Below are 27,920 nucleotides of genomic sequence, written 5' to 3' on the forward strand. Positions count from 1 at the left end.
GCATGTTAGCTAGAAACAGCTAGTCAGTGCTACAGAGACAGCTCTAATGTAACCTAATAGGAACATACATTTTAAACCAGTTGATAAATAGGGTGCAACAAGTGTTGTAATAGGGTATGTATGACGGACTCTCATAGATGATTTCAGTTATGCAACGACTATCTCCTGTATACTCGTCTAGGCGATACAGATCACAGGACAACCAGATGTGACACTTAACAAGGAAAGTATACATCCTATAAAAAGGTTTTAATTCTGAAAGGATGACAGTTGACAAGAATCAGGGGTACTAAATACAAATCAAAGGTGTCCAATAGGGATTAGCTTGAGGCAAGTGTGACAATGCAACATTGCAAATCAATCAATTTGTAAAAACAAAAGCATTGAACTGCATCACATAAGATTGTTTAGTCTTGACAAAAATGTCAGAAAACAGAAGGTTAAGCAATGTCAGACACCTCTATTCAGTTATAATACGGTACAAGGCATTCTGTTACAGCCTTACCGTTTCCACTGATGGACAGTTGCATTATTACATTAATTTGTATTGGGTTTTGTCTTTTTTTTTTAACTCTACACCTCAATGTCAGTGGTTCATTTCATGCACATCAGAAACAATCACTGCGCATGCATTAACTTCAACAGAATCTATTATAGGCTCTGGAAAATATTTTATACCTGCCAAACTCAATCCTCTGAACTTGTTCCCCCGATTAACACTTTAAAATTATGAACAACACAAGGTTACAGTTTAGATACACTAATTGACTTTCTTCAGGAAACATCCTCCAGAATGTACCAAAACTAGTTAAATGAAAACAAAAAGACTCAAGATTCCACAATTTGTACATTCTAAAGCTGAACCAGGTTGATGACAAATATCAAGAGTGAGTGGAAGTTTGAAGAGAGACATTTTCAGGACATCTGTGATGGAGACAGCTGGGCTTTCCTCATGGAGCGTAGAGCCTTCTCTCTTAGGTGCTTCTCCAGGTCATCCAAGCTATCATCTACTTCACTTTCAGATTCCTGTAACAAAATAAGCAGAAAATTTACTATTATCAACAACTGGACACAATACAGAACGTTTGTGCAGAATTAACATACAGAGCCAGCTGGGATAGGTTTCAAGTCCCCGCGACAGCGGATGAAGCAGTTGTGACAATGAATGAATAACTATTACATGAATTAAACGATCTGATACACAGCAGCCCCCTGAAACTAAAATCACACATTTTACCTTCCTTGACTCTCCATCCTCCTCCACAGCCTGGTGCTCCTGTGCATCTCCAGTTGCACTAACACCACTTTTTTCCTTCTTATGCTTCTTGTGCTTCTTGTGTTTCTTGTCTTTCTTATGTTTCTTTTCCTTCTTCTTTTTCTTTTTCTTTGTACCGCCATCAACATCAGAAGTCTGAAAAAAAAAAACAATTTTTACAACTAAAACCAAGGTAGTCAAGACACCTGAATTCAAAATTTTACCCTGACCTACTTTCAAAGGCCAGGGTAAATCAAAGCATATGTAGATCAAAGCACTAGCTTTGATCTACGGTCTTACTGACACTTGCCTTCACCCTTGTCTTTCTATCTTATCCGGTTCCTGGGTGTGCAAAACTTGAAATTTGAACTTGACCTAGTTTTCTCAAGGTCAAGGATATCATCTCATTTTCATCTATCTGCAACTTTTGCGAAGACATTTGATGGACTGACGATTACATCACCGCTTTGAAGGGGGATATAATTACATAATTTTAAAATACTAACATCTTCAAAGCAATATGGTCACATGAAAGGGTTGTGCCTCAGCAGAGTCCCCACTCATTTCAAGACAACAGCCCAAAATCTCTTTCACTGAAGACTGAGCTAACCCTTGTTTCACCTCAATGTTTTTACTTTTCATGTAACAACGAATATAAAATGTTTTCCTTTGGTTTAATATTCTTTACAAAACTCTAGATGAGACCACAAAGTAGCCGTGTTTAACAACACATTTCCTTTGCTTGTAGAAGCTGAAATGCTACTTAAAACTACAAGGGTAATCTGCTCTTAGGTCTTCATTGTGGTGCTGTTTTACAATCAGTGTGAAGGGGGCTGTACTTAGCAAGGGAGTTTTACAAACTCAAAATGTATTGGAGGACACATTCAAAAAATACACCTGGGATAGTTTAGATCAAATCCTAAAGGGTATTTATATTCCAGGCGAAGTAAACCAGAGCGTATCCAGGTGATATTGGACATCAAATGAAGAAAATATCTAACCTTGCTTGGGGATCGACTCCCCGAACCACTGCTGGGCTTTTTGGCTGGTGGAGGAGAACCACTGGCAGAGCGGGATGGTGAAGCAGACGTAGACCCAGGGGCTGGACGTTTCTGTGGCGCTGGCTGGGGAGAAACTGATCCGGAGGATCCTCTCCTCATTGGCTGGGGATTCGGAGATGGTCTGTGGAAAATAAAAAAGTGGTATTAGAAATGGAGGTGGCCCATATATGCAACAATTTCTAGCATGTAATATAATGTCCATCATTCTGACAGAGTTGATTACCTCTGGTTGCGTGGCTCTGGGGTGCGAGACACTCGACGGATGGGTTTGCTGTGTAAGGGGGACTGCTGTCTCCGCTGGTCAGCTGGAGATGTACCAGACGTTTCAAAGCGCCCATGAGGACTGGGGGAGATCCTAACATTGCGACTGCGGTTTGCAGGAGATGGAGAGAGGTGCCTGCCTGCACCTGAGGATCTCCCATCTCTGCTTGGCCTGACAGCGTGCAACATGGGGCCCCTCCTGTGTCTTGGTGGAGATGAGGATGGTGGAGGTGTGCGTCTCCTTTGGCCAGGGGAACTTCTACGCTTAGGGGACCTGGAAGGGCGCCTCTTGGCCAATGGAGAGGAGCGTTTAGCGGGAGAACTGGACATCCTCTTCTGTGGCGGCAAAGGTGAGGGGCTATAGCGACGCTGGATGGGGGGAGAATATCTTCTCGGGGATGGAGAACGACGACGAGGGGGTGGAGATGGAGACCTGGAGAGCACCAAAGTCAATTATTTAAAATAAACAAAACTTTTTTTTATGCTGAAAATCCTTACTGAAAGGATCCAAAATATTTTCTTTGTACCTTCGTCTAGGGGGAGAAGGAGATCTGCGGCGGCGTGGAGGAGACGGAGAGCGACGTCTGCGGACAGGAGATGGAGAACGTCGTTTCCTAAAAAGGTGCACAAACATTAAAAAATGAATTGTGATGCCATGTTTGAGCTCATTTAACCTGACCAACTTGGACTTCAATCAAAGGTGTTAAATCATGATGATAAAATGAAAAAGCACAGTGGGTGGTATCTGACCTTGGAGAGACATCCCTGTGGCGCCTCCGAGGAGACGGTGTACGACTGCGTCTCCTCCTGACTTCACCATTCCTGGCACCTGGTCCTGCTGGTGGCCTTTTGGGCCCCTCATCTTCTGAGGAAGAGGAGCCTGTATCTAACATTAAAGAGAGTACATCAACGTTTGATCATCTTCTATTCTCAACTGTATGCAGTAAGGAAAAAACAGCAAGGTTGAGGTTTGCGTCAAAAATGAAAAAGGTGACAATGAGTGTTAGAGAGAAGGAGCTGTGAAGGCAGAGACCAGAAGGGGAAAGATTGCAACCTGAAGACGACTGTCGATTCTGCCTGCGATACTGACGCCGCTGCTGCACCGAATCTGCTGTTGCCCCTTTCTCATTTTTATCTTCATCTGGAATGTTGAACATTAGGTTTCCCCATCAGTGTTGCCAGAAACCGTGAATCACAGTTAGATGGTAAAAATACTCATTCATGTGGGCTAAAGTTTTCAAAAGTCATCAGTCCAACTCATTCTTCAATGATAAGACTCATAAACATATTTGTTAAATACAAGGATTTTGAATATGTATTCATTGTAGTCATACCATACAAAGAAATAAAGGGCTAAAAAATAACACTAATAATAAAAAGGCTTCATTTGTGTTCATGGGGACTGACAATAACATTTAGAGGTGATGTGAAAGTTAATAATTTAAACATTCATTTACGGCTTACCCGATTCTGACCCCTCAGAAGGTCTGGGCTTGGTATCAGATGGAGATTCACCCCTTCCTGGCTTTCGCTTTGGACCTGTGAACATGATTTTAGCTGCATTACATTCCTTTTATTATATCTCTGGTGAAAGCAGCCACATCTTGAAACCCAGCAAACTTCAAATGTAAAATCATGTTTTTGTTTTGCCTAATTTTGTTATCAAAGGATAAGCCACTTTCCAAGAAAATTGGGACATGAAAATATAAACAAAATCTTTAAAAAATGAAAGCGAAATTGGGTTGACCCAAGACAATTTTTGACAATAAAAATAAAGAACCTAACCAGCCATAAAAAATTTCTCAATGGATTTAGACAATTCACAGAATTTAGCAGTTTGAATTAAATTCTGCAGAAATCAACTTAGCAGAAAAAAAACTATCATCTGCCATTACAGAAAGCAACTAGAATCAAGGCAGTCAGAGGCTGGAACATCCCGCAACACCCCTGAATACAAAATTTTACCCTGACCTACTTTCATAGGTCAGGGTAATTCAAAGCATAGGTAGATGAAAGCACTAGCTCTGATCTACCTGTATGTCTTACTCACACCGGCCTTCTCCCTCATCTTTCTATCTTATCTGGTTCCCGAATGTGCAAAAGTTGCAATTTGACCTCGACCTAATTTTCTCAATGTTATTGTCATCACCTCATTTTCATCCTGAGTAATGTGCTTTTAGTTTCATCTTTCCATCTGCAACGGTTGCAAAGATATTTGGTAGACTAACGGACGAACACACAAACACTGACAATTACACTTCATCCCCTTCGCGGGATATAATCAAAGAATTACAGTGATCATACCAGTCAATCTAGCTGGTGATGGAGAGCCTCTGCCCCTTCTGGTCCGGGGCGATGGTGACCGCCTGTCCTTCCCAGCAGGGCTGATGGAGTTGTCAGGATGATGGACTGGCTTTCGAGGTGGAGTGCTAGATATTCTTTTCATTCCTTTCTTCGGTGATCGAGAGCCAGAGGAGCTACTTCCAGATGATGATGCGGATCGAGAGCGCCTCCTGCAGGTTCAAACAAGGCAGTCACAGACTGCAACATCGCGCGACACCCCTGAATTCAAAATTTTACCCTGACCTACTTGCATAGGTCAAAGATCAAAGCTAGTACTCTGGACTCCTTTCATATATCAAAGCACTAGCCTTTATCTACAGTCTTACTCACACTGTATTTCTATCTTATCCGTTTCCTAAGCGTACAAAAGTTGAAATTTGACCTTGACCTAGTTTTCTGAAGGTCTACGTCAGGGGTTTTCAATTAAAAGTCACGGGGTCCGATATAAAAACTTTCCTCTTAGTAAAAAGTCTGAACCCAAGTCCAGTTCGTGTCTTATAGCCGGCCCCTATATCCACATTATCATTTATTATCAATTTTCAATGCAGGATATGTTTGAGTGCACAGCTAGTTCTTTTACTTTACCATAAATAAAAGTAGACCCAGGCACATAAATTTTAAGCCTGTATTTTATTTCTGATTTTCTGAAGCTGACATCAGGAGTTTTTCCACACATCTCATCTTTCTGTTTTCCCTCAAACAATGTGTCAACAACAGCTTTTAAGCACTTACAACTGTCCCATCACTAAAAGATGTTTGAACAGTCGTTTTCATTTTTCTAAGTCGTTTTGCCCTCAGCTCGGACTTCAGGAGATAATTCTACACAAAAGCTCTGTGCTTTGTTTAGTAGTGACACTTCACGTTATTAATTACTGCTACGTTTCCAGATTACATGAGGTAAAATGGTTTGAACTGCCTGACGGAGGAATAAACATAAATTTCGTCCACTCAGTGTTAACCAGCAGTTTTCCTCATTGACCCCCCTTCGTTTGGAGCTATGCTGTCCTCACTGTCTCCCTTCCTCTGTGCTCCTGTAGCGGTAAACTCACAGCGGTAGCGGCAGCGAGCTGTCTCACTTCCAGGTGCGCTGACTGTGCAGGTAAACAAACGATCTGATTGGCTGAAATGAGTGGAGCTATTATCGTATTAACTGGAGGAGCAACGCCCGCCATCTGTAGCCGTGACCATCAGAAAAACGCACCAAGAAAATCTACTCTTGAATTTATCATGGAGTGGTTACGGGTCCGGACAAAACCACCTCGTGTTTCGGATCCGGACCGCCATTTGGTGACCCCTGGTCCCGGTCATCATCTCATTTTCATCCCCTTTGCTGCCCAAGTAATGTGCTTTTAGTTTCATCTTTCCATCTGCAGCGGTTGCAAAGATATTTGGTCGACTAACGAACGGAAGAACACACGAACACTGACAATTACAATACATCACCACTTTGAAGCAGGATGTAACAAAATAAGAGTTTATCTTTTGACTAGCAAAAAAGCTGGTCCCGTATCAGTCAGCCACTTTAAACAAACACATGCTGGCCAGAACACTAATAAAATATGACAGGGTTATGGAGGAATTAATCCCGAGACTCAACAATGGTTTCTTCAAACACTAAACCATAGCCACTGACCTGCGGACAGGGGAGCGTCTATGTCGGTGTCTAGAGCTCGCGGGGCCACGTCTTGGGGGGCTCCTTCGACGTGGAGACATTCTCCTCCTGGGACTCTGCCTCCTACGAGGGGAGTACGATCTGAGATAGGGTAAACAGGAAGTGCATGGAGTGTTTCATAAGCCTTTTCTATGTGTAAAATATAGAAATGATTGTGTTTAGTTTACTTCTGAAAATTATCACTTTATTAAATGTTAAAAAACTACCTTGAATGGGAGCGTCGCCTGCGAGAGCGGGAATGAGAACGAGAGCGATGGTGAGGTCTCTCTCTCCTGCTGTCCTTTTCCCTTTCCCGGGACTTTGGCCTTTCCTCCTTCTTCTGAATCTTGTCTGGTGAAGGTGCCTTGACTTCAGTCACAGAATCTGGTCGAACAACCTCCACAACTGTATCACTACAAACAAGAGACAGCAGTTATTTTTCAAATGTTAATGGGATATTTTCTTTATTTAAACATAACCTATATCCATACATTATCTGTTTACAAGGACAACCATCACTTTTGTATCACTTTTTGGGTAGAGATAAAAATTTTAAGCAAAGAGTATTCAACACACTGTGTGGTTTCTTGAAGGACTGGTTCTGGCAAGGCCCGTGCCGTTACTTCTGGTTCAACGAGCTGCTCCAAAGGTTTTGCAGGCAATTGCATCAGGGGTGGTGGGGGTGAACTGCCAGCTGCTGGACTGGGTTTGCGTCTGGGAGAACGTGATGCACTACGTTTCCTTTCCCGTTTCACGGGTGATCTTCGTCGTGGTGATGGTGATCTTGTTTTTCGTCTAGGAGGAAAGGCAAACCAAAAATACTTTCTTTCATCCTGTAGCAAGTAAACAATATTTACTGAAAATCTTTTTTTTCTTACCTTCTTGGGCTCTTTGACTGAGCCCTGTCTCTGATGTCCTTTTCCTTCTTATTGTCATCGACCTTCCTAAGAGAAGCCAACTTTTCCTGTTCAATCTACCAGAGATGGAGCAATGGACAAATAAAAAAATCATCGTTTGATAGACATTACTGTCTATTTATGGTTTTTATAGGATAAGGATACTGTAGAAATTTACAGAGGTGTGTTTCAGAAAATGTACTTTCTTCCCAACAAGGCACCCTCACATTTTCTGTCAAGGCTACTTCCTTTGCATTCCATCAAATTATGACCTTCCTATAACAAAGAGAAGTCATGCAGAATAATATCACAAGAAGGAGCTCACCTGTCGCTGTCTAATTTCCTCTTTCTTCTGTTCCAGGAAAGCAGACGGGATACCAGCGATGTTTTCCTGGGCACTCAGCAGGAGGGGCCACAGGTCTTTCATGAACTCTCGGGCATTCTTCCCATTCAGGAAGCCTGTCAGGTTGATCTGCATCATCTTACTATCTGGGTGCTGCAACAGACACACGAAGGGGGAGAGGAAAGAATACATGGTAATTAAAATAACTGAAGACTAAATATCAGAGGGAGGTAGGATCCCACAAATGGGACAGCTACATTCTAGTCCTCACTAGACTATCCCTGCGACTATGTAGTTAATCATAATCAAAACATGTGAGACTGATTTGCCAATTCAACATACAAGAGTCCAATACATGACTCAGTAACCTATAAAAATAGTAACTTAATTAACAATTTAAGTAATTAACTTAAATTGTACTCAAACTGAGAATGCGAGCTAACAGATGGGAGAATTAGACACATGCATGCATTCTGATTTACCCAATCTGATAGTTATTCCCCAGATATACAATATATCAGACAACTCCCATTGCACAAAGACTAATTTGTCATTATCAGTTCCTCATTGTTATCCCCTCTACTTTTACATTTGTGTGTCTCTGCCCACCCCTCCTTCTCCGGTCTCCCCAGAGTCTACACTTCAGCAAACAAATAGCCACAATACAGAGTGCATTAAAACCCAACACTGCAAGTACAGTTCCGGTGTCTTCAGTGAGTCCCGTGGGATCAGTGGGCACGGAGCTCCCCTGGCTTGCTTCCGCCTCCCTACTGCTTGAGACTCAACCACCTTGAGCTTAATGTTATATCATTTATCTAAATTGCAAGAGACGAACAAGCAATAATGAGTACAGAGTTACACAAAAAAGGAGTTTTATTTCAACAACTTACAATAATTTTGAGTTACCGTAGTCTCAGATAAATGACCCCTTATGAACTTTATGCAACAGCTCCCTTTAATCTTAGCTTTAAAAATCCCACCCCAACCCCTGAAATCTATGGCAGAAGAAAGATCAAATGATCTGCAGTGCTGGTGTTTGTTAAATATCATTACATACATACAGGTGTAGCTGTTAATAATCTCTGCTGTGCATTACTGTGAAAAAAATTAAAATCCACTACACAGTGGGAATGGGAATAGCAATAGAAGTAATTGTCAAAAGAAACATGCTGTATGCATCATTCAAAATTAAGTTTTATCATTTCCTAAAGCGAACCTGGGCAATAAAAAGTATTCTTGATGTGTTTAGTGGCTTGGACATAAGGCACAGTATGATGAAAAACTCAAAACGGTACATATTAAAAGTAAAACCTTACAAATCATATCTACACAAAAATCTGTAAAAAAAAAATAGCATTTGGTATGAATAATTTGCATTTTTTAATCTGTAAAAAAATAAATGCATATCTTAAGTGGGGCTCAGTTCTACTTGCAAGAAGGACTTAAAATCAAAAACACGTCCACTCTACATATCAATTTTTTCAAGAGTGATGTACTGACAATTATGGCTGAAAATATGAAGTCTACTCCACACCTGCCCATACCTCACAAAGATACTAGCAAAGGTCTGGTTTAACAGACCTTACAGAGCAACAAATTTTGTTTCACTGAGCTGAGGTTCTCAATTTGCTGCAGTTATGCAGATATACACCTGGGCTGTATTTATGACTGAGTAGTAGGTGTGGTTATACATGCAACTGGAATTTTGTGATGACACCAAAGAGGTGCAAAGACTTGAAACCTTCAAGCAGAGGTGGTAGCTGAGACAATAATTTTTAGTTTGTTGTTAAAATACCCTGAGGTTACTGTTAAAATGAGGAAAAGAGGGATTTAATTAATCTTTATAGCAAACTTTAGAAAAACCTAAAACCTCCATGTTTTTAGCCCATATAATTATATTTCAAGGGTTCTAGGCAGTTAAATGATGCACTGCAAATACCCACGGATAATGATTATGGCATTGTTCAGGTGTGTCTTTCACTATCATGATATAGGTGATCCCTGCATATAACTCACCTCAAACCACACACTGCATCATGAAGGGAGAGTTGGGCTCAGTGACTTTGGGCTCAGGAGAGAGCTAATTAGGTGTTGGTGCTATTCTTGTGATGCAAGGTATAACATCCATATTGGTTCAGGCCTTTTAAATCATAAATCACATCATTATTAGAAGGCTGCTGAATAAATTCACTAAGACACATAACAGCAAAACATGGATATTTCATTACAAATCAGTTTTACACCAACTGTTACTTCACCCATTCAATTTCAATTTGACTAGGATGTGCAATTATTTGATTATATCCCTTCTTGCTAAGCAATGCCCTTATATGTTTGACACTTCTGAAAATAAAACAAAAAACAAACAAAGACATTACCTTCTCCTCCAACTGGTTAAATATGAACTCTATGACGACGTCATCCTCAAATCCAAGAATCTCTGTCACTCGTTGGGTTATCCAAGGTTTGATGACTTCCAAGTTCACTTTGCTCATGTTCACCTATGGGCAAAACAAGCAACCAAGGACAGGAAAGTTTACAAAAAAATGACTAATATACCTGTATGTACGGTGCCTATATGGAGTCATTTCATGCAATCAAAACGACCTTCTATAGAAGACCGTTATCAGAAAATTGCATATCAAAACAGACTGCATAGTCAATACAGTTCTATAAAAAAAAATTGAAACAAGTGAATAATATAGAACAATATTGTTAATGTTAATCATCTTCTACCTTCTTGTCCAGACATTCTGCAAATTTCAGCTGCTTCAGTAGTTTCTTTTGTTTGTTGCTGAAACGGTTGTCTTGCTCCGCACTCGTGCCCTGAAAATAAAACCAACAATCAGACCATGCAACCTGATCTCATCGGACACGGTTGCCCCGTAACTGCCGGAGATACTGCATCCATATTGGACAATGACAATGTTTTCACTCTTCACCCTTGAACATGAATCTAGAAAATACAAGTCACAACTAAATAAAATATACAACTCTCTGTACTGTGTGTGTGTGTGTCACCTTTTCAATAAAAATAGCAAAACATCATAATGAATATTCGATAAATTTACCCAACACTGACTCAGATATACAAGGCATGTCTACAAAAATGATAATAGGTCTACTTTGCAAAAGAATATGCTATGAATGGTAAACATATGTTACAATAAAACCTTTTAACACAGAGTGGCACATTTTATCATTTGTGCTGTCTGAAAAATTCCAATGGTGTCTGAAAGCTGAGACATTGCATTTTACAGTGGAGGTGGTGTAGATTTTCAGCGAAATGCAACAGATTTGAAGGAAAATGTCAACTGGAACTGTATACATGGTCTTGTTCTATGTATGTTTTTTAGTATCTATGCCTTGTTTGTACAATATCAGCCGAATATTCTAAGTTTCATTTGTTTTGGGATGAGGCACATACATTATAGGCATTCAGTAGACGCTTTTACCAAAAGCGACAGTATTTTCCGCACTATAAGGCGCACAATCAATAATTTGTTTGTTTTATAATTTATTTAATATATAAGGCGCACCGGATTATAAGACGCACACAATAAAAAAATAAATAAAATTTATTTGATAAACTGCAGCAGCTGTAGTTGCGCAATCCGTCCACTAGATATAACCGCGCTGCTCAGGCAGTCGTGATTACATTCATGACTTCCTGACTACCTTTTAATGGCCCCTATTGTTATGTCAATAAGCCATTCTGAGTCTCATCAAGGAAACCTGATCACTTTGCCATCTTAGAAAGAAGTCAACACGCATATAAAAAAAACCTGACATTAAAAACTGGTTCAATTAATTACGAGTCAGTGCGAACAGAGTGGATTATTTCCTGATCTGAAGATCGAAGCAGATATTTAAGCTCCAACGTTTGTCTTCATTTATTAATTATTTTTTCGATCGATCGGTAGTCCAGTTGGAGGTGAGGTGCAGCTATTTGCTGCTGTATGTCATAAACAATTATTTAACTAGTTTTTAATGTCAGGCTGCTAATTTACTGTCAAATATGATGCTGTTTTACTTCTAGAACTGACTTTAACGTTGGTGTCTCACCGCCGTGAATCTCACCGCACATCGCTGCAGACAGAATACAGAAGCCTGAAAGCGCCCCTCCGCCGCCCGCCCAGAGCTATCAACTACATTTGTAAATGAATTGCAGCACACCAGACACCTTTGTCTAGCACTGACTCTGCTCTTGAAATTTCAGAAAAGGCTGTAAGTTCAGCTTTGAGGGTCTTTCATTCGCCTTATGTCGGTTTCTCTGTGTGTTTCCGCAGACTAATAGAATGGACCGTCACTAGATTCCAGATGACAGCACAATGACATTTTTAAGACCAATTAAGTTTAAAGTGGGTTATTTCAGACGCCAAATAGTTAGGAAATACTAAGATCAGTCAAACTTGATGAATAAAATTGTTGAAAGTTCCTTATGTTTTGCTACGTAATCACCGGTGCTCCTACAGTCTGCTCTACCGTCTGAGAGCAGCTCAGTCAGAGCCGGGACTTCGGTGACGCCCCTTGACTACCGTTGTTAGGGAATGTAGGCCCGAGTGCCTTGTGAGGATGCTCCTTTGGTGGCGAAGTGCGGCATGACTGGTGGCCAGACTGCCGGCTTTTTTTCAGCGATCCTGTTTTTAACCAATATTAATATGAATATTAATCCATATACAAGACGCACCGGATTATAAGGCGCACTATGGGTTTATGAGAAAATTTTAGGCTTTTAGGTGCGCCTTATAGTGTGGAAAATACGGTACTTGCAATAAAGTGCATTCAACATAGGTAAGCAATACTCTATACTATGTGCTATGAAATGACAGCATAAAAAAGTCTTCATCTTCTGTGTCTAAGGAGAGGGAGGGTGAGGAGAAGCTGCTCACCACATCATCATACACCATAAACCACTGCAGCTCAACCCCAAACGCACCCCAGGTGTCCAAGCACCTCTCAATGTGGGAAACACACCACTATGTCAAAATTCTCATTTTTGATGTAGTTTTCACACTCATTTCAGAAAACACACATGTTGGAAGCCAAAAGCGTAAAGAATCTCTGCAAGAGGAACAGTCTCTGGGAGTGTAAGGACTGCAATGTGGGCCTGTGCCTGCAGGCAGACAGTTCCTGTCTGGATGCAGACAGCACCTAAAAGGCCTTTGAGGGGCAGAGAAGCACAGAACTGTCCTCTGGTTTATAAAAATTAAGAAAAAAACAAAACAAACGCCCTATATAGTTGACATTTCATGTCCTGTTTTTGCACAGAAGAGAGATAAAAACTCAAATTGTGTTGTAAATAGTTTTTATTCTTTTTAAATTTGAGAGTGAAAATGTTAAATGTATTATCCATTTACAGTGTTTTCTGTAGGAAAATTATAAAAAGCGATGTGATTTGGAGACAAATCAGAGGCCAGACTGAGATGGTTTGGACATGTCCAGAGGAGAGATAGTGAATATATTGGTAGAAGGATGCCGAGTTTTGAACTGCCAGGCAGGAGGCCTAGAGGAAGACCAAAGGGGTTTATGTAGTGAAAGAGGACATGAAGGTGGTTTGTGTGAGAGAAGAGGATGCAGAAGACAGGGTTAGATGGAGGCAACTAATTCGCAGTGGCGACCCCTGAAGGGAATAGCCGAAAGGTGAAGATGTGACTTATATGATTCTTCGTTTTAAACTGCAGTTACACAGTAAGTTACAACGTCAAGTAAATTGTAAATAACTGCCAGACATAAAAGTTCCATTTGTTACGGAAAAACGGGCAAAATTCCACATTTACAGGCTGTCTTATTATCTTTTAACAGTCTAAATAAGCAAAAATGTGTAAAAGGGTTAAAGGTTCAAATCTGAGTCAATGTTAGAACGCGTGTTTTCAGCACGATGGAGTTCGATCATCAAATCTGCTGAAAACGGATAATGTTAGGTAGGTTTGTCTACGTAGTCATGTACAAACAGAAGCAATGTCATGAGCAGGATATTAAACGTGACAAAGTTTTAAATTCAACAAGTATTCCAAGCATCGGTAGTCACAGCAGCTAATGTTAGCTTAGCAGTCGTCGTGACTCAAATAGAGAAGATGAACCCCGGGACGCCATCTTTACTCAAGCCAAACAAATTAGCAGCAGCTAAATAGCTAGCTAGGTTGGCTCGCACGTTTCTTGTAAATGCTATATCTGCTACTATGACATTATATGAATGCGATTAAATGTTCTAAACATATTATAAGGGAACGAATATTCATTTTATAGAAGCGACAAAAAAAATGAAAATAGCCAACTGAAACGTGAAACACGTAAGTTTTCAGACGAAGCCCCGGCCATACCGTTTCTGACTGTATGGCCTTCCTCCAACTCAAAAGCATAACGTCATCGCTGATTAAACAACTAAAATCCAATACACCTCGATGCATATTGGTAGTAAGACATTAAACAGTAGGTTTAAATACTTACGCGGAAGAATCCCGCGTCCATTTTCGGAGAAGATGATATTAACAGATGACGATCAGAAGGCCGTGCGGTTCTACACAGATATTTTAGGAGGCCAGCCGCCGGATAAGTCGCGCTCCTCTCGAGGACGAAACAGGTATTACACGTACCGTGGCTATTTTCTCCCGCAGTGGATAATCACCCGCCGTACTCTGCATCTGATTGGCTTATTGTGGGCTTTGATCCAATTTCTAACCAACCCCAAACGTATATCTCCATCATAGCCATCAAAGAAAGATTGGCTATGATGGAGTAAGACACACAGCAGGGCGGTTCCTGACGAAGTACCGCTGCTGTGATGAAAGTGGAAGTTAGGAATATTTTTCGGGGCACAGAGAAGTTATACATTATGATTATTATTACCTAAAGGGTGTTATTTGTTTTTGTATTCACATGTTTCCAATATTGAAATAAAAATTGATGAAACTAAACAGTCAAAGGTTTTCGTGATAAGCCAACTCTCATTTTGCTTCCTGTTTATATTTGCAATATATCGTAGGGTTACAATTAGGATATTATTGTATTTGTCATCATACTTCTTGGTCATCCAAAGCTGTTTAAGTCAATCCACTGGACTTTAAGAGAGTTCTTAAGAAAGTTCAAGAGACTTGTTCAGTTCTAAAGGTGGGTGGTCTTGTCCCCGTTTTTTGACCCCGTGGGGTGTGGTCAGTGCAATTCACATTCCAACGACCGTCGTGGAAACCCGTCTCGCTTCTCAACGATTGTTGATGAGTGTGTCAAAGGGGTGTCGTTGAAATGCGAGTTTCACCTTTGTATACTAATGAGGGTCACTGGTATGAGACACATCACCTTGGTTGATCTGCTGAGACAATATTTTTCGGCGTTTCGAAAGGACATGATTGTAATTTGGCGAAAGGTGATGTTGCAGACCACCCCCCCGTTCAGAGATGGCTTCTCCACTTTAACATGGATGGCATCTATCACTACTCTCTCAAACTATCCGTCTTCACTGTCCAAGATCTGATCTGATCTATACTTCTTGATCTCACCCATTATTTGACACGGTTAACCATGAACCTTGGATTTCACGTCTTGAAGATTGTTGGTATCTGTAACACAGCTATAAAGTTCAGATCTTTTCTAATTTAAAGCTCTTCCGTCAGCCGTCAGCCTTTTTTTTAAAATAATGTTTTGTACCCATATATTTCATGTGTGTATTATGCTAATGAAAAATGAAGAACTTCAAATTGATCATAAACATCACCATAGTCCACTCAGAAAACTAATAATTCCCCATTGTACATTTCACACATTAAATTCAAGGATTCACAATCATCCCTGCTGTTGAATTTTATTATTCAAGGTCTGTTTCAAAGTACACTTCATTTTAAGAAATTGCTTTTAAAAGAAATCTACAGTAAGTAAAGATTCATTCAAGGATTATTGTGCTCTGTCATTAACAAAATCACACTGCTGGAAATAAACTAAGACACAAGCATCCTATTAGATGACACAGCAACAATAGTGGGCTTGTATTCACTGTGTGAGATCCACTAGATAGACTATATTGTCAAAGACTGTGTTAAACAGCAGAATCGTTGAAAGTTAACTGAGTTACCTGAGCCTGCCAACTCATATGATCCTGAAACCAAACAGTGGGTTAGATTTGTTACTTTAAATGTGCAGCTCGTCCACACTGTATTGGACATTTTAATAGATATTGTAACAGACTGTTGTGGCCACAGATGCAGTAAACAAGACATTTTGAAATTTAGAAAGTATTTTTCTGTTCCATCTGAGAACAAACCCAAGTGAAAAGTGGTGCTTATACCATGATAACAATTAAAACCAACAAAGATGAAGAGAAACTTTGACAATATATGATTCCCTGAAAAGATTCAAGTGTGCATTTTTGAGAAAAAGGTCAATCTCACTGTCAATGAAACTGTGCCTGGCTCTCAGCCGTAATATTCCAGAGTAACAGGTGATTACCGTTGACAACCTGTGAAGACTAATTGACAGGAAGTGGATTGTTGCTGAATGCAGGCTGGACAACACGTCATCGATCCGTCAGGTTTCGCTAGCTGACTGGTAAACCCTCATCTGTCCTCTTGTCTCGAATGGAGCCCAGCATGTCTGAGACCAGCTCTTCGAGCCCGAAAGCCGGCGCCCAACCCCAATCTCTCCTGGCATTGGAGTCATCGAACCTCACAGGCCAGCTGTCTGCTACAAAACAACAAGAAGAAACAACATTAGGTAAAATAACGTCAAACGTAATTTATTAACCAATCCCAAATTAATTTGTACCGATGGTCTGGCGGATTGAGTCTGGATTGTAGGTGACCTTGAGGTGAGGGAGATGTTTGCGAATCTCCTCGGCCACCTCTTCTGGAGTGAAGCTCATGGCAGCGATGTTGTAGGTACGAAGCGAGAGCTGGCACTCTGGGGCCTGCATGAACTCCACCGTCGCACGATGGCAGTCCGAGATGTGCATCATGGGAAGACGGGTGTTGGGACGTAGGTAGCACTCGTGGTGGCCTGTGCTGAGAGCATCATGGAAGATTTGAACTGCATAGTCTGTGAAGACAGATATCAGGAGGGCTTAGTCCTTAACGTAAAGCTGACTGCACTGAATCCATGTGACATACACAACGTCATACCGGTTGTTCCTCCTCCAGGAGTTGTGTTAACTGAAATAACTCCTGGGTAGCGTAAGCAGCGAAAGTCCAGACCATATTTATGATGGAGATACTAAAGAAAGAGACTTAAAGAAATTGAGTTGTCCCAAAACCATGCAAATACCAGGAGCATGTGCATGCTTAGCCCACCTCCCCCATCAGCTCTCCATGCACTTTGGACACGCCGTAGATTGTTCGAGGTCGTTGGACACAGAGGTCAGGTGCCGGGTCACGTGGAGAAGAGGGGCCAAACGCTCCAATGGTGCTAGGGACAAAGATGCGCAGGCAGTTCTCTAGAGCCAAGTCCAGCACATTATGAAGGCCTGGATGGACAGCAGAGCCTCAAAGTGGAGTTTATACACCATCATCTATAAAGGTGGAACATCTAAATGTGTGCTCAGCAAACCTGTGATGTTGATCTTGCGTGCCAAAGCCACGTTTGCCTCACCAACAGCACTAAGTAGAGCACTGTAGTGCACCAGCCAAGTGATGCGATTATTTACAATGAGCTCTCGGAGGAGCTTGTAGTCCAGCACATCAGCGTAAACAAATGGACCTCATGGGAAAAAGAGAATAAAATGGAGCACCTGATTAAAAGGTGAGAAAACAAATTGTGAATTCAAAATATGGAAAAACAAACTAATTTAGCTTTACCACTGCTGTAAATATTTGGTGGAGGCTTCTTAATGTCTGACAGGATCACATTCTCTGTTCCATACCGTTTCCTAGATGTAGATATTGATATTCACATTATTTTTATTACTATTATTATTATTATTATTTTGAAAGTTTCAACAGTATAGTATCTCACCTTAATATCTGTGCAAGTCCCACACCTAACTGCCCAAGACCGCCTGCGCACACACACACACAAAGAGAGAGAGAGAGAGAGAGAGAGAGAGAGAGAGAGAGAGAGAGAGAGAGAGAGAGAGAGAGAGAGAGAGAGAGAGAGAGAGAGAGAGAGAGAGAGAGAGAGAGAGAGAAACTCAGAGAAAATGTGGAGACAAACATTTGGAATGTGTTGTGAAAATGACATCAGTGTATCTGTTATGCCACCTTTCATCTTTTTGTTTGTTCCAAAGCCCTGTCCCGACACAATAAGTGACACCAGAGTATTATGCTGCTCTCACTGGCTCTTTAATGCCAAAGGCACTGTCTGAATGCCCTTTTGTGAAGAGTCAAAACAGGGTGTGCTGCTGTTGGTGCACAACAGATAAAACTCAAAAATAAAAAATAGCAAGTATCTATTATTATAACAACTCATTTGACGCCACAATATGGGTCCATCTAAAAGGAGGTAATGTACTATATTTAATCTAAAGTTCGGACCTGTTTGGACGTGACATTTGTCAGTATTAACTCTTTTTGGTGAAGCTCTCAACCCCTTTTGTACCCACTCTTTACTGAAAGAGGTAGAAAGCACTGGCAGCTTCACCGGGTCAGTAGTAGGTTACATGCGAAACATTCTACTCCTTTGTAATGCATAAATGTCAGGACAAAATAGTATGAGCTAATGACAAAAGACAATGAGTCCTACCTGTGATGAGGACGCGGGGGTTCTCTTGAGGAGGTGGGGGGTTGCTGGTCTCCCTGCTGCTCCACCTGCTCATCTCCCTGGGCAAACAGCTCCAGCTGCGACCTGCCAAGATCTGCATCCTGCCAAGACGACCTCGGCAAAACAGGCCCAGCACAGCGGCAGTGGGCTCCCAGACCCGAACACCCTGCTGCATGTCCTTCAAAGAGCTCGAGTAAGCTTAAAGGGATCATATGGTCAGGTCAAACTTTTTCATCTTAGTCATGATCAATGGTGCATATAAACATGGTATTAAAATAGCATTAATTAGATATGAATCAAGCTGAAATCGGATACGGAAAACACTTTGTACCTATATGAAAATCAGAAACCCCAGACAGATGATGGTCCAACGGTGACTGATGCAGCTACAGCGCAAGAATCCAAAGTTGTTCCTCTGATGCAAATAATCAATTCAGCTAAGATGACTGTTTTGGACCATCAAAACGGTCGCTGTTTCAGTTCCATCCACTGGATAAATGAGCAGGTGTGGAAAGTCATCCTGGGCGTTGTGGTTCTTGTTCACTTTGTGTAATCACCAGGGCTTGTGGCTCCAGACTGAACAGGACAGCATCCAGCAAGCAAACATGCTGACTGGCACAGGGATTTGGTTTGTGACCAGTGTTGAGCTGAGCTTAACGGGGCTGGGAGGGGCGTCAGTTATGTAGCCCTCCTGTTATTGTTATTTATGTCACGTATGGCGGGATATGGACCCAAATGCAGGACACCAAAAGCAAATCTTTTCTCCATGATTTAATAACAAACTCAAAAATTCTCCAGACAGACAAGAATTACAAAATCAGGACAGACTACCAGAAACCAAACTTGAGAAACGAGCCCGCAACCAGCTCTCATCCAACCTGGCTTAAAAAGCCTCATGACGATAACACCAATGAAGTTCAGGTGTGAAAATCAGTTACTGGTGTGTGGATGAGTATCAGATGTGGAGAGGACCCACAGGTGTGGAGCCGTGGCTCCACCCACAAGCCTGCCACACAGCAGCACTGCCACGCCGAGCCGTGAAATTTTATAAATGAATGTTAGAAAATAATTTCTACTTTGCAAGTTTGAAAAAAAACTTTATTTTTACAGCTCTTTCATAAACTACAAGAGCAATGTCACAAAATGCAAACAATAAAACAAAGACAAACAAAATTAAAGAATTTTAAATGAAAGTGTGTACTGTTAAAATGTGATGTCAAAGGAAGCAGCACATGAACCTTTAAATCAAATCTCTAAACCTGGTCTTACGGTGATATATTGTAGGGACCTTATAACACAAACTTATCAACCGTTTGAGGAAAGAGTCCATCTGGAAGAGTTTGGAATTTAAGGAAATGGGTATGGTATGGTTGAATTTTTGGCCAATTTCAGCAATTTGTAACCATTGAGAGATTACAGAACAAGACAAATCCTTCTGCAACTAGCTTGGACATTCTGAATCGCCTTAAAGCTTTATGCTAAAGGGCAGCCTGCTGGACTGACTCCAAAATGTTCATCGTTTATACACTAAAATATGTAAATACATGACCTGTGAATCTCCCTTTAAACACATTATATATTTTCAGGTTGTGCTTCTCCACTTCATCACCGCGTCAACTGAGAGCCAACTTCCCCAACGTCATGACCATGGTCCTTATTTCCTCCTGAGCCTCCTGAAGCTGACGGCCCTGCTGGGTCCACCTCAGAAAAAAACCTTAGGTTCAAACGTGAGTTTGAATCAGTACCAGTACTTACATAGTTTGCAAAACTAAAACACAAAGGAGATGCTGTATATTTAAAGCACCATCAACAAAAGCACATCACCGCTGACGGAAGTTTGAATGCAGACACCGATCACAGATTACCTTTCCAAAGCTGCAGGGACTGAGGGTGGACCGAGGGCCAAATGGCCAGCTCAGTGTGTTCATGTAGAGAGTTGGAGTAGTATTCTCTCTCCCTGGGCCTCAGCAGGGCCTGGAACAAACAGTGAGTGTTCTCTGTCACTGCCAGAGCCCACCTGAGAAAGAGAGGGAGGGTTGGATGCTTTTAATGAAATTTCTGGATTTTGTCAGATTAATGCGCAGCTACACTGAGCAGTACGACAGACCTCTCTTGATGGTTGTTACACAGGAAGGTACCGTAGTCGGACGCATAGGCCTCAGTTGCCAGCCTGAGGAGCAGCGCCTCAGAGAAGCCCAGCGCTAGGGGGAACTGATTCCACAGCTGCCACACACAGTCCAGCAGCAGCAGGAAGACCGGTGACTCTTGCTGGGGGCGGGTGTGGGAGTAGGCCGAGTGGCCACAACGCTGCTGGAAAGGGTGTCCCGCCTGGAGAGGAAACTTTAAACATAATTAAATAGCTCTGTTCTCTATTCTCTATATAATGTCGAATCACCTCCACTACTACCTTCTTGCATAGTGTTAGTCTTCTATTTCTGCTGATCAGATATAATATACTGCTTCTAATCTCAGAAGGGAAATTAATGGTGTTAATATCGGTTGATATGTTAGTATCAGTTGTTTGTTTCACTGTGAAATTACAAAGTATCAAAAACATTCTTTTACAATTGACATTTTATTTCATATGTCAGAAAATTAAGGAAAAAAATCTTTATGCCATTTCCCCAAAGTTTAGAGTTCGCAACTATCACAAGAGGTAAAAGGGTAAAAGAGACCATTTCTGTAGAATCTATGACTGCTACATGTCATTTTTTTGAAGGCATTTCCTGTTAGGGGTTCATGGTGAAGCAACATCCTGTAGTCAGATACGTAGTCGCAACCACTGAGCTTGATAAACAGCTCTGGTTATGCTCTCTCATGATCCAATCATTATTTTTTTATTTAAAAAAACAAAAAACAAACTTAAAATATGTTATTAGGACACTCAGAATGCCTGACATTTTATTAGAATTTTTTGCAAATTTATTTTTTAAGGACCTCCACAGATTTATAATGTTTAACATCAACTCTGACCTGAACCCACTCCCTCTCCAACAAAGCCAGGAAGCCCTCCAGTGAGCGGCAGCATGGATCCATGATGAGCTGAGCCAGAGTGCTGATGAGCAATGAGCAGTCGGTCCCTTCAGAGCCGTGAACCAGAACCGAATGACCGTCCCTGGACAAAGCAACAACATGTATTACGGTCTTGTTCCTTCAACATATATACAAACATCAGAGAAGCATTTATTTGGATGTAAAACAACCACTGAAGTTCACTAGAGCTGCTGACATGATTTTAGTTTGATTTCAACATAGCATTACTGTATATTTTTTATTTTTTATCTGTGTTATATTTTATTATGCTTTTCCTCCAAGTTTAGATTAAGAGGAACTGAGAACATGCTTTCCTGGTTTAACTTTCACATCATAAATCTATTCTATTGTTGTTGTTGTTGTGTACGCTTAAAAAAGTATTAATAGGTATTTAGTTAACACAGCTGTGCATACCTCTCCACACACTCTGCTAGCAGACCAGCGGTCAACAGAGCCATTTGGACGTGAGAAAGCCACTTTGAATTATCAAGCTTACTGAGCCAGCGGTCCATATTATGGGATGCATCACCTAAGGCCTCCACCAGTTTGATGAGGCTCTCTTGCAAAGCTTTACCCCTGTGCACACACAAGAAAAATACAAGGTGAATAAGGTTTGATGTGACAAAACACAAAACTCTATTACCTGATGTGTGTGCACACACCTTTCCATCTGTCTGTGCAGCCTCTTCCAGCGGCTATAAGACGATTTGGACTCAAACCCTCCTCCTGCCATGCGGTTTTGCTGCGCCTGCTGGCTGGAGCGAGTGTCGATGATGTAACCTTTGTCAGAACCCTCGATCACAGCATGGAGGAGTTGTTCATCCTCCCAGCAGCGCTTTCTATTGGCTCCAGTCAGTGGCTGACTGCTGCGCATAATTACCTGTCAGGTTTTAGTTTGATTAGATTAGTTTAGCTGCAGGTATAATGATATCAGGCCGACAGTGGAGACACATGAAAACAACTCACCGCGCCATTCTTCCTGTGGTAGTAGCAGAGCACAGGGAAGCGTCCGCCCTGTCGGAATTTGGCCGACTTCTTCAGCACATCATCATCAATGTTCTTGGGGACGATGACTGTTTGAGGGTAAGAAGGACACACTGAGTAGTCTCTGTTCACAGAACTCAGTCTCCAGCTGTTATGCTGCAAACACAGGAAGTAGGATAGGGGTTAGTGCTCAAGGAGGAATTTCCAAACTCTTTTCTTTGTGGGAAGAAATGAAATCCAGAATTTTGCAACACCTGGAACATTTTGTTTCTGGTTTAAAATGATTAATGTCTCACTAACTTTTACAAGGTGAAGAGCTCTTTCTTTAATCAGGAAAATAAAGTTTGTGTCTAACGCGTCAGTGAATGTCTACCAGGAAAAACGTAATGAATAAGTGAAAAGATGTCATATAAAAGATAAATTAGACTCCTGATATGTTAAATTCATGGAAAGGTAAACCCAAACAACAACAACAAAAACAACAACTACTACAACAACAACAACAACAACAGCACTCCTGACAGCCAAGAAAAAGTCCTAGTACTGTAGAGAAAAAAAATTTAGCCGCAAGAGGACACAAGCCAGTGTCTTATTGTGCCGGTCCCAAGCCCGGATAAATACAGAGGGTTGCATCAGGAAGGGCATCCGGCGTAAAACTTTTGCCAAATCAAAGATGTGAATCAAACCTATGACTTCCATACCGGATCAGTCGAGGCCCGGGTTAACAACGACCGCCATTGGCGCTGTTGACCTACAGGGCGGCGGTGGAAATTGGATTACTGTTGGTCGAAGAAGGAGAGGAGGAAAGTGCGTTCGCACGAAGAAAGAGAAGAGGAACACCAAGAGTATAGGACTAAGAGCAGGGACGTTGAATGTTGGAACTATGACAGGAAAAGGTAGAGAGTTGGTTGACATGATGCAGAGAAGGAAGGTAGACATACTGTGTGTACAGGAGACCAGGTGGAAAGGTAGCAAGGCTAGAAGTTTAGGAGCAGGGTTCAAGTTGTTCTATCATGGTATAGATGGGAAGAGAAATGGAGTAGGAGTTATCTTGAAGGAGGAGTTTGTTAGGAATGTCCTGGAGGTAAAAAGAGTGTCGGATAGAGTGATGAGTCTGAAGCTAGAAATAGAAGATGTGGTGATGGACAGGCTGACAGACGAGGTTAGACAGGAATCTCCATGGACTATGATGTTTGCAGATGACATTGTGATCTGTAGTGAGAGCAGGAAACAGGTGGAGGAGAAGCTAGAGAGGTGGAGGTTTGTCCGGGAAAGGAGAGGAATGAAGGTTAGCCGCAGTAAGACAGAGTACATGTGTGTGAATGAGAGGGACCCAAGTGGAAGAGTGAGGTTACAGGTAGAAGAGATCAAGAAGGTGGAGGATTTTAAGTACTTAGGGTCAACAGTCCAGAGCAATGGAGAGTGTGGAAAAGAGGTGAAGAAGTGTGTACAGGCAGGATGGAACGGGTGGAGAAAAGTGTCAGGTATGATGTGTGATAGAAGAGTTTCAGCTAAAATGAAAGAAAAGGTGTACAAAACTGTGGTGAGACCAGCGATGTTGTTTGGTCTAGAGACAGTGTCACTGAGGAAAAGACAGGAGGCAGAGCTAGAGGTAGCAGAGATGAAGATGCTGAGGTTCTCTCTGGGAGTGACCAGGAAGGATAGGATCAGGAATGAGTATATCAGAGGGACAGCACATGTTAGAGGTTTTGGAGACAAAGTCAGAGAGGCCAGACTGAGATGGTTTGGACATGTCCAGAGGAGAGATAGTGAATATAATGCTGAGTTTTGAACTGCCAGGCAGGAGGCCTAGAGGAAGACCAAAGAGGAGGTTTATGGATGTAATGAGGGAAGACATGAAGGTAGTTGGTGTGAGAGAAGAGGATTCAAAGGACAGGGCTAGATGGAGGAAATTGATTCGCTGTGGCGACCCCTGAAGGGAAAAGCTGAAAGGAAAAGAAGAAGAAGACTGTAGAGTCAAAAAACCTGAATATTCAAGTGTTTTCATGATCAACAAACTGGATTGAACATGTTTAGATGAGCTGCTAGTTGGATTTCCAACCTTCGAACCTTTGAACTAACCTCAAACATAGGCTACCCTGAATGTAAAAATTATTTTGTTTGATTACTTTATCTTTTCTTTTTCCATACTCAGCTGGTGTTTGAGGCAAAGTGGAATTCTGTCACTTTCTTGTTGGATATATTTAACTTCAGTCTGAAGTTTGGAAACGAAGGTCCAATGAACATGTGAAACAATTTTAACCTCAGAATCCAATTCTCATCATGGCAACGCACCACCAGAGGAAGGTGTCTATGAAAACGAATTCAACTGCAAGCAGCACATGCTAGAGCCAAGGGGGACAAATGAAAGATAAGAAACAGGGAAATCCTGACTGTAGACCTGCACACTCAGTTTCCCTACATTTTCCTGTCATGTGAATCTTTCGCCTTTGTTTGGTGTAGTTGACCGTGATGCTTTGCGCGCTTGTGCTTGCATGTGTGGTTCTGTGTGTGTGTGTGTGTGTGTGTGTGTGTGTGTGTGTGTGTGTGTGTGTGTGTGTGTGTGTGTGTGTGTGTGTGTGTGTGTATGTGTGTGTGTGTGTGTGTGTGTGTGTTTGTGTGTGTTTTATGCAAGTATAATTACATTCCTGTGCAGTAGAAACAGCTTTATAGGAGTGTGCTGTAGCTTACGAGCTCCTTCGTTTGCTTGTAGTGCTGCTCGGGGGACGAGATCCCCCACTGGTCCTGCAGGCTGAGGTCAGGGGGTCTGTAAAAGAAAGGGTACATTTCCGACACCCGATCCAGGCAGGACAGGGTCTAAAGGACAGACACGAAACATTTGAATAGTCATAAGGAGAAACACTGATAAAAATTTAGAAGAACAATGTCAGAGCCCATCTTAACCCTAAATCACCATCTCTGGGAGATTTTCACACGAGCAAAAGTATTTACTGTACATGATTTTCAATATGTTGTCTTTGTATCAGTGTCATCTGTTCCTGGGTCGATTCAGCATCGTCTTTGAAGGTGTGGTGTTTTCCTACCCCAAAGTCTGCTTTTTCCTATTGACTGTGCTTTCAACAGGGAAACCTTAAATGTCCCAGGAATGGGTAGACCCAAGACCAAGTTTCCAGTATCATGATTTTTTTAGGAAGTTTTTGTTCTTGAAAACCTATTTTTTCTGAATTTTTGGCACATTTTTGATATTTTTTCGAAATGTCACTCTTGAAGATAAGTCATCATAAGTCATAAGTCATCATATTTTGATATATTTTGATGACTTTTTGTTGAGTTTAGTGATCGTTAGTGATGGTTTTACTATTTAAGGAAATAATAGATTTTAATACCTCAATAGAGTGTGCAATGTTGAGACATCGCTCCATGCCTGGGATGTCAAGCTGTAGCACACGCAGATCTTTACACTTAATGGTGATCGTCCCTGAAGAGCCAGATAGCCTACACACACACACACACACACACACACACACACACACACACACACACACACACACACACACACACACACACACACACACACACACACACACACAAACACACACACAACCACACACCACCGTGACTTTTACATACGAAAATAAAGATGATACTCTTGTTCCCGCAATCCCCCGTGTCTTGGTAACAGCTATGCAGAAAAGTTTGAGCACAAAATGAAAGTCAAGATGTGTGTGTGTGTGTGTGTGTGTGTGTGTGTGTGTGTGTGTGTGTGTGTGTGTGTATGTGTTATGTCCTAACAAATAAGCAACACTTACTTGTTGTTGAAGGCTGAAAGTACAGCAAGTGGTTTCAGCAATGCACAAACTTCACAAAGCAAAGTAAAAGGTGTTAGTAGCAGGCAACTGTCAACAGTGTGTGTGTGTGTGTGTGTGTGTGTGTTTGTGTGTGTGTGCGCGCGTGCGTGCGTGTGTGTGTGTTATGTTATCACTACATTTCCTCTTTCAGCAAATGAGAGCAGCACACAGCAGACAAACGACAATACAAATGATGTCCAACCTTTCACCGCAACCTGCTTTAGAGAACTGGGCCGAATAGACCGACAGGTTTTCCACACTGGTTAAAAAAAATTTGAGGAAAGAAAAAAGATTTAATTTGTTCATTAGAGATTGAAACATTCAGCAGCACGTTAGAGAGCGCTTCAGTGTTGATTAGTTAGGTAATTTGTGTGCAATTATAAACGTCAACAAATACGTGTTAGAGTGATCCATAAACATGTTAATAATGTGCTGTAATTAAGCATCACTAAAGCTGTTGCTTGAATTCTGTTTAATAAGCAATCATGTTCTAGGAGGAAAGACATTATTGCTGTTTTACATCAAATCACATCAAACATATTTTTCCCATCCCTCACCTTTTCTCGATGGCGTCTATGTTTCTGATGAGCAGTAAGACCTGCCGGGAGGCGCATTCCTCCCTGTCCGAGAAGAGCAGGTGGTGGCCGGTGACGCACAGGGTGCCTCTGGCCGGCGGCTGGAGCGGCTGTCGGAGCACAACATCCTCCACGTTGGCTGTCTTTATGTGCTCGGAAAACTCCATCAGAATAAAACCGAACGTCTTCAGATCACTCCCTGGCCTCACTTAGAAAGTGAAAGCAAATTATCTTATTTCTCGCTCTTTCAGTTTGTATGTTTGGCGATAAGGAGCCTATAAATAGTGATATCAGCCTGTGCTGCTCACACACAGGTATCCTAGCAGCCTTCTGGAAACTGAATCACGATGGTTGAGCCTACAGAAGGAGGAAGCGCACATTTCCTGAGTAATGCAGTTGTGTAATTGATGGCAAAAAAGTGTTGTCTTCTCTACCACACCAGATAGCGGTGAGCTGCCTGTTTGTATAATAGATGGCCGCTAGATGGCGACACAACAGCACTTATTCACACCAGGAGTGGCGGAGTGGAGGAAGAGTTGGTTCCACGAGTGGGAAAAAAATGATCAAAAAGTTGTACCTGTACGTAGATCTAGATTTAATAGTTCACTACAAAATATTAGAGTAGGGTTTGAGTTTATTTATTGATTCACTCGGCTGAAAGCAGAATTTTAATCTTGTATAGGCAAGTTTTTATTTAAAAAAACACAAATTCTGACAATAATTATATAGCGATCACTACCAACCAAACCCTAAACTATATATACTAGTTTGAGACAGTAGAAAATACGTATATATTCTTAATGTAATGCAGAAAAGAGATGAATGCAATTTTAAAATTGAATTAACACAATATTGTTATATTAAATGGTGGCAAACTATAATTTTATGCAGGTTGGGAAATACTTGGTAATTAGAGTAGAGAGAGTAGCCAAACATACAAACCGAAAGAGTGAGGGGGAAAAAAGAGTTTGCTTTCATTTTTAAAGTGAGACCAGGGAGTGATCCGAAGACGTTCGGTTATTCAACTTT

At 41.4% G+C, this 27,920-nt stretch overlaps 3 protein-coding genes across 10 annotated transcripts; all 3 read right to left on the reverse strand.

Moving 5' to 3' along the window:
- Positions 1–223: 223 nt before the first annotated feature.
- srrm1 (serine/arginine repetitive matrix 1) lies at positions 224–14,413 on the reverse strand. Of its 5 annotated transcripts, none has more exons than XM_068338816.1 (17): positions 14,261–14,413; positions 10,547–10,636; positions 10,189–10,311; positions 7,793–7,963; positions 7,450–7,544; positions 7,148–7,366; positions 6,799–6,984; positions 6,554–6,655; positions 4,882–5,090; positions 4,042–4,116; positions 3,632–3,718; positions 3,328–3,463; positions 3,105–3,191; positions 2,540–3,010; positions 2,257–2,437; positions 1,238–1,411; positions 224–1,026 (listed from the first exon to the last, which is right to left on the reverse strand). In XM_068338816.1, the coding sequence occupies exons 1-17, from the start codon at positions 14,279–14,281 to the stop codon at positions 916–918; spliced, it is 2,538 nt and encodes an 845-aa protein (XP_068194917.1). In that variant the 5' UTR covers positions 14,282–14,413; the 3' UTR covers positions 224–915. The 5 variants fall into 5 exon arrangements, with proteins under 5 accessions (XP_068194917.1, XP_068194916.1, XP_068194915.1 ...); XM_068338815.1 differs by having other exon boundaries at positions 3,328–3,457; positions 6,554–6,673; XM_068338814.1 differs by having other exon boundaries at positions 6,554–6,673.
- Positions 14,414–15,606: 1,193 nt separating this feature from the next.
- Positions 15,607–19,147, reverse strand: tdh2 (L-threonine dehydrogenase 2). Of its 2 annotated transcripts, none has more exons than XM_068339496.1 (9): positions 18,822–19,147; positions 18,473–18,688; positions 17,747–17,789; positions 17,590–17,660; positions 17,342–17,491; positions 17,086–17,258; positions 16,918–17,008; positions 16,565–16,834; positions 15,607–16,483 (listed from the first exon to the last, which is right to left on the reverse strand). In XM_068339496.1, the coding sequence occupies exons 2-9, from the start codon at positions 18,663–18,665 to the stop codon at positions 16,338–16,340; spliced, it is 1,137 nt and encodes a 378-aa protein (XP_068195597.1). In that variant the 5' UTR covers positions 18,666–18,688; positions 18,822–19,147; the 3' UTR covers positions 15,607–16,337. The 2 variants fall into 2 exon arrangements, with proteins under 2 accessions (XP_068195597.1, XP_068195598.1); XM_068339497.1 differs by having other exon boundaries at positions 16,320–16,483; positions 16,602–16,834.
- Positions 19,148–19,253: 106 nt separating this feature from the next.
- zgc:154055 (uncharacterized protein LOC556036 homolog) lies at positions 19,254–27,235 on the reverse strand. 3 transcript variants are annotated; one of them, XM_068339493.1, is made up of 11 exons: positions 26,874–27,235; positions 26,519–26,575; positions 25,855–25,963; positions 25,199–25,324; positions 22,490–22,663; positions 22,186–22,403; positions 21,938–22,099; positions 21,464–21,605; positions 20,598–20,818; positions 20,356–20,507; positions 19,254–20,204 (listed from the first exon to the last, which is right to left on the reverse strand). In XM_068339493.1, the coding sequence occupies exons 1-11, from the start codon at positions 27,056–27,058 to the stop codon at positions 20,104–20,106; spliced, it is 1,647 nt and encodes a 548-aa protein (XP_068195594.1). In that variant the 5' UTR covers positions 27,059–27,235; the 3' UTR covers positions 19,254–20,103. The 3 variants fall into 3 exon arrangements, with proteins under 3 accessions (XP_068195594.1, XP_068195595.1, XP_068195596.1); XM_068339494.1 differs by lacking the exon at positions 26,519–26,575 and having other exon boundaries at positions 19,255–20,204; XM_068339495.1 differs by lacking the exon at positions 25,855–25,963 and having other exon boundaries at positions 19,255–20,204; positions 25,199–25,274.
- Positions 27,236–27,920: the final 685 nt, after the last annotated feature.

This window comes from Antennarius striatus, chromosome 17 (assembly GCF_040054535.1).
Source record: "Antennarius striatus isolate MH-2024 chromosome 17, ASM4005453v1, whole genome shotgun sequence".
In the NCBI taxonomy this organism is placed as follows: domain Eukaryota; kingdom Metazoa; phylum Chordata; class Actinopteri; order Lophiiformes; family Antennariidae; genus Antennarius; species Antennarius striatus.

Coding starts and splice junctions, on each gene's coding strand:
- srrm1 (XM_068338814.1), bottom strand. CDS start 14,281: ATGGACGCGGGATTCTTCCGC. Junction 7,545..7,792: donor AGGAAATTAGACAGCGACAG/GTGAGCTCCTTC, acceptor CATCTCTGGTAG/ATTGAACAGGAAAAGTTGGC. Junction 5,091..6,553: donor AGACGCTCCCCTGTCCGCAG/GTCAGTGGCTAT, acceptor TTGAACCTGCAG/GAGGCGCTCTCGATCCGCAT.
- tdh2 (XM_068339496.1), bottom strand. CDS start 18,665: ATGCAGCAGGGTGTTCGGGTCTGGGAGCCCACTGCCGCTGTGCTGGGC. Junction 17,661..17,746: donor GGACTTGCACAGATATTAAG/GTGAGATACTAT, acceptor ATCTACATCTAG/GAAACGGTATGGAACAGAGA. Junction 16,835..16,917: donor TCCTGGAGGAGGAACAACCG/GTATGACGTTGT, acceptor CTGTCTTCACAG/ACTATGCAGTTCAAATCTTC.
- zgc:154055 (XM_068339493.1), bottom strand. CDS start 27,058: ATGGAGTTTTCCGAGCACATAAAGACAGCCAACGTGGAGGATGTTGTG. Junction 22,100..22,185: donor CTGCACAGACAGATGGAAAG/GTGTGTGCACAC, acceptor GTGTGTGCACAG/GGGTAAAGCTTTGCAAGAGA. Junction 20,819..21,463: donor TGGAGAGGGAGTGGGTTCAG/GTCAGAGTTGAT, acceptor TTTCCTCTCCAG/GCGGGACACCCTTTCCAGCA.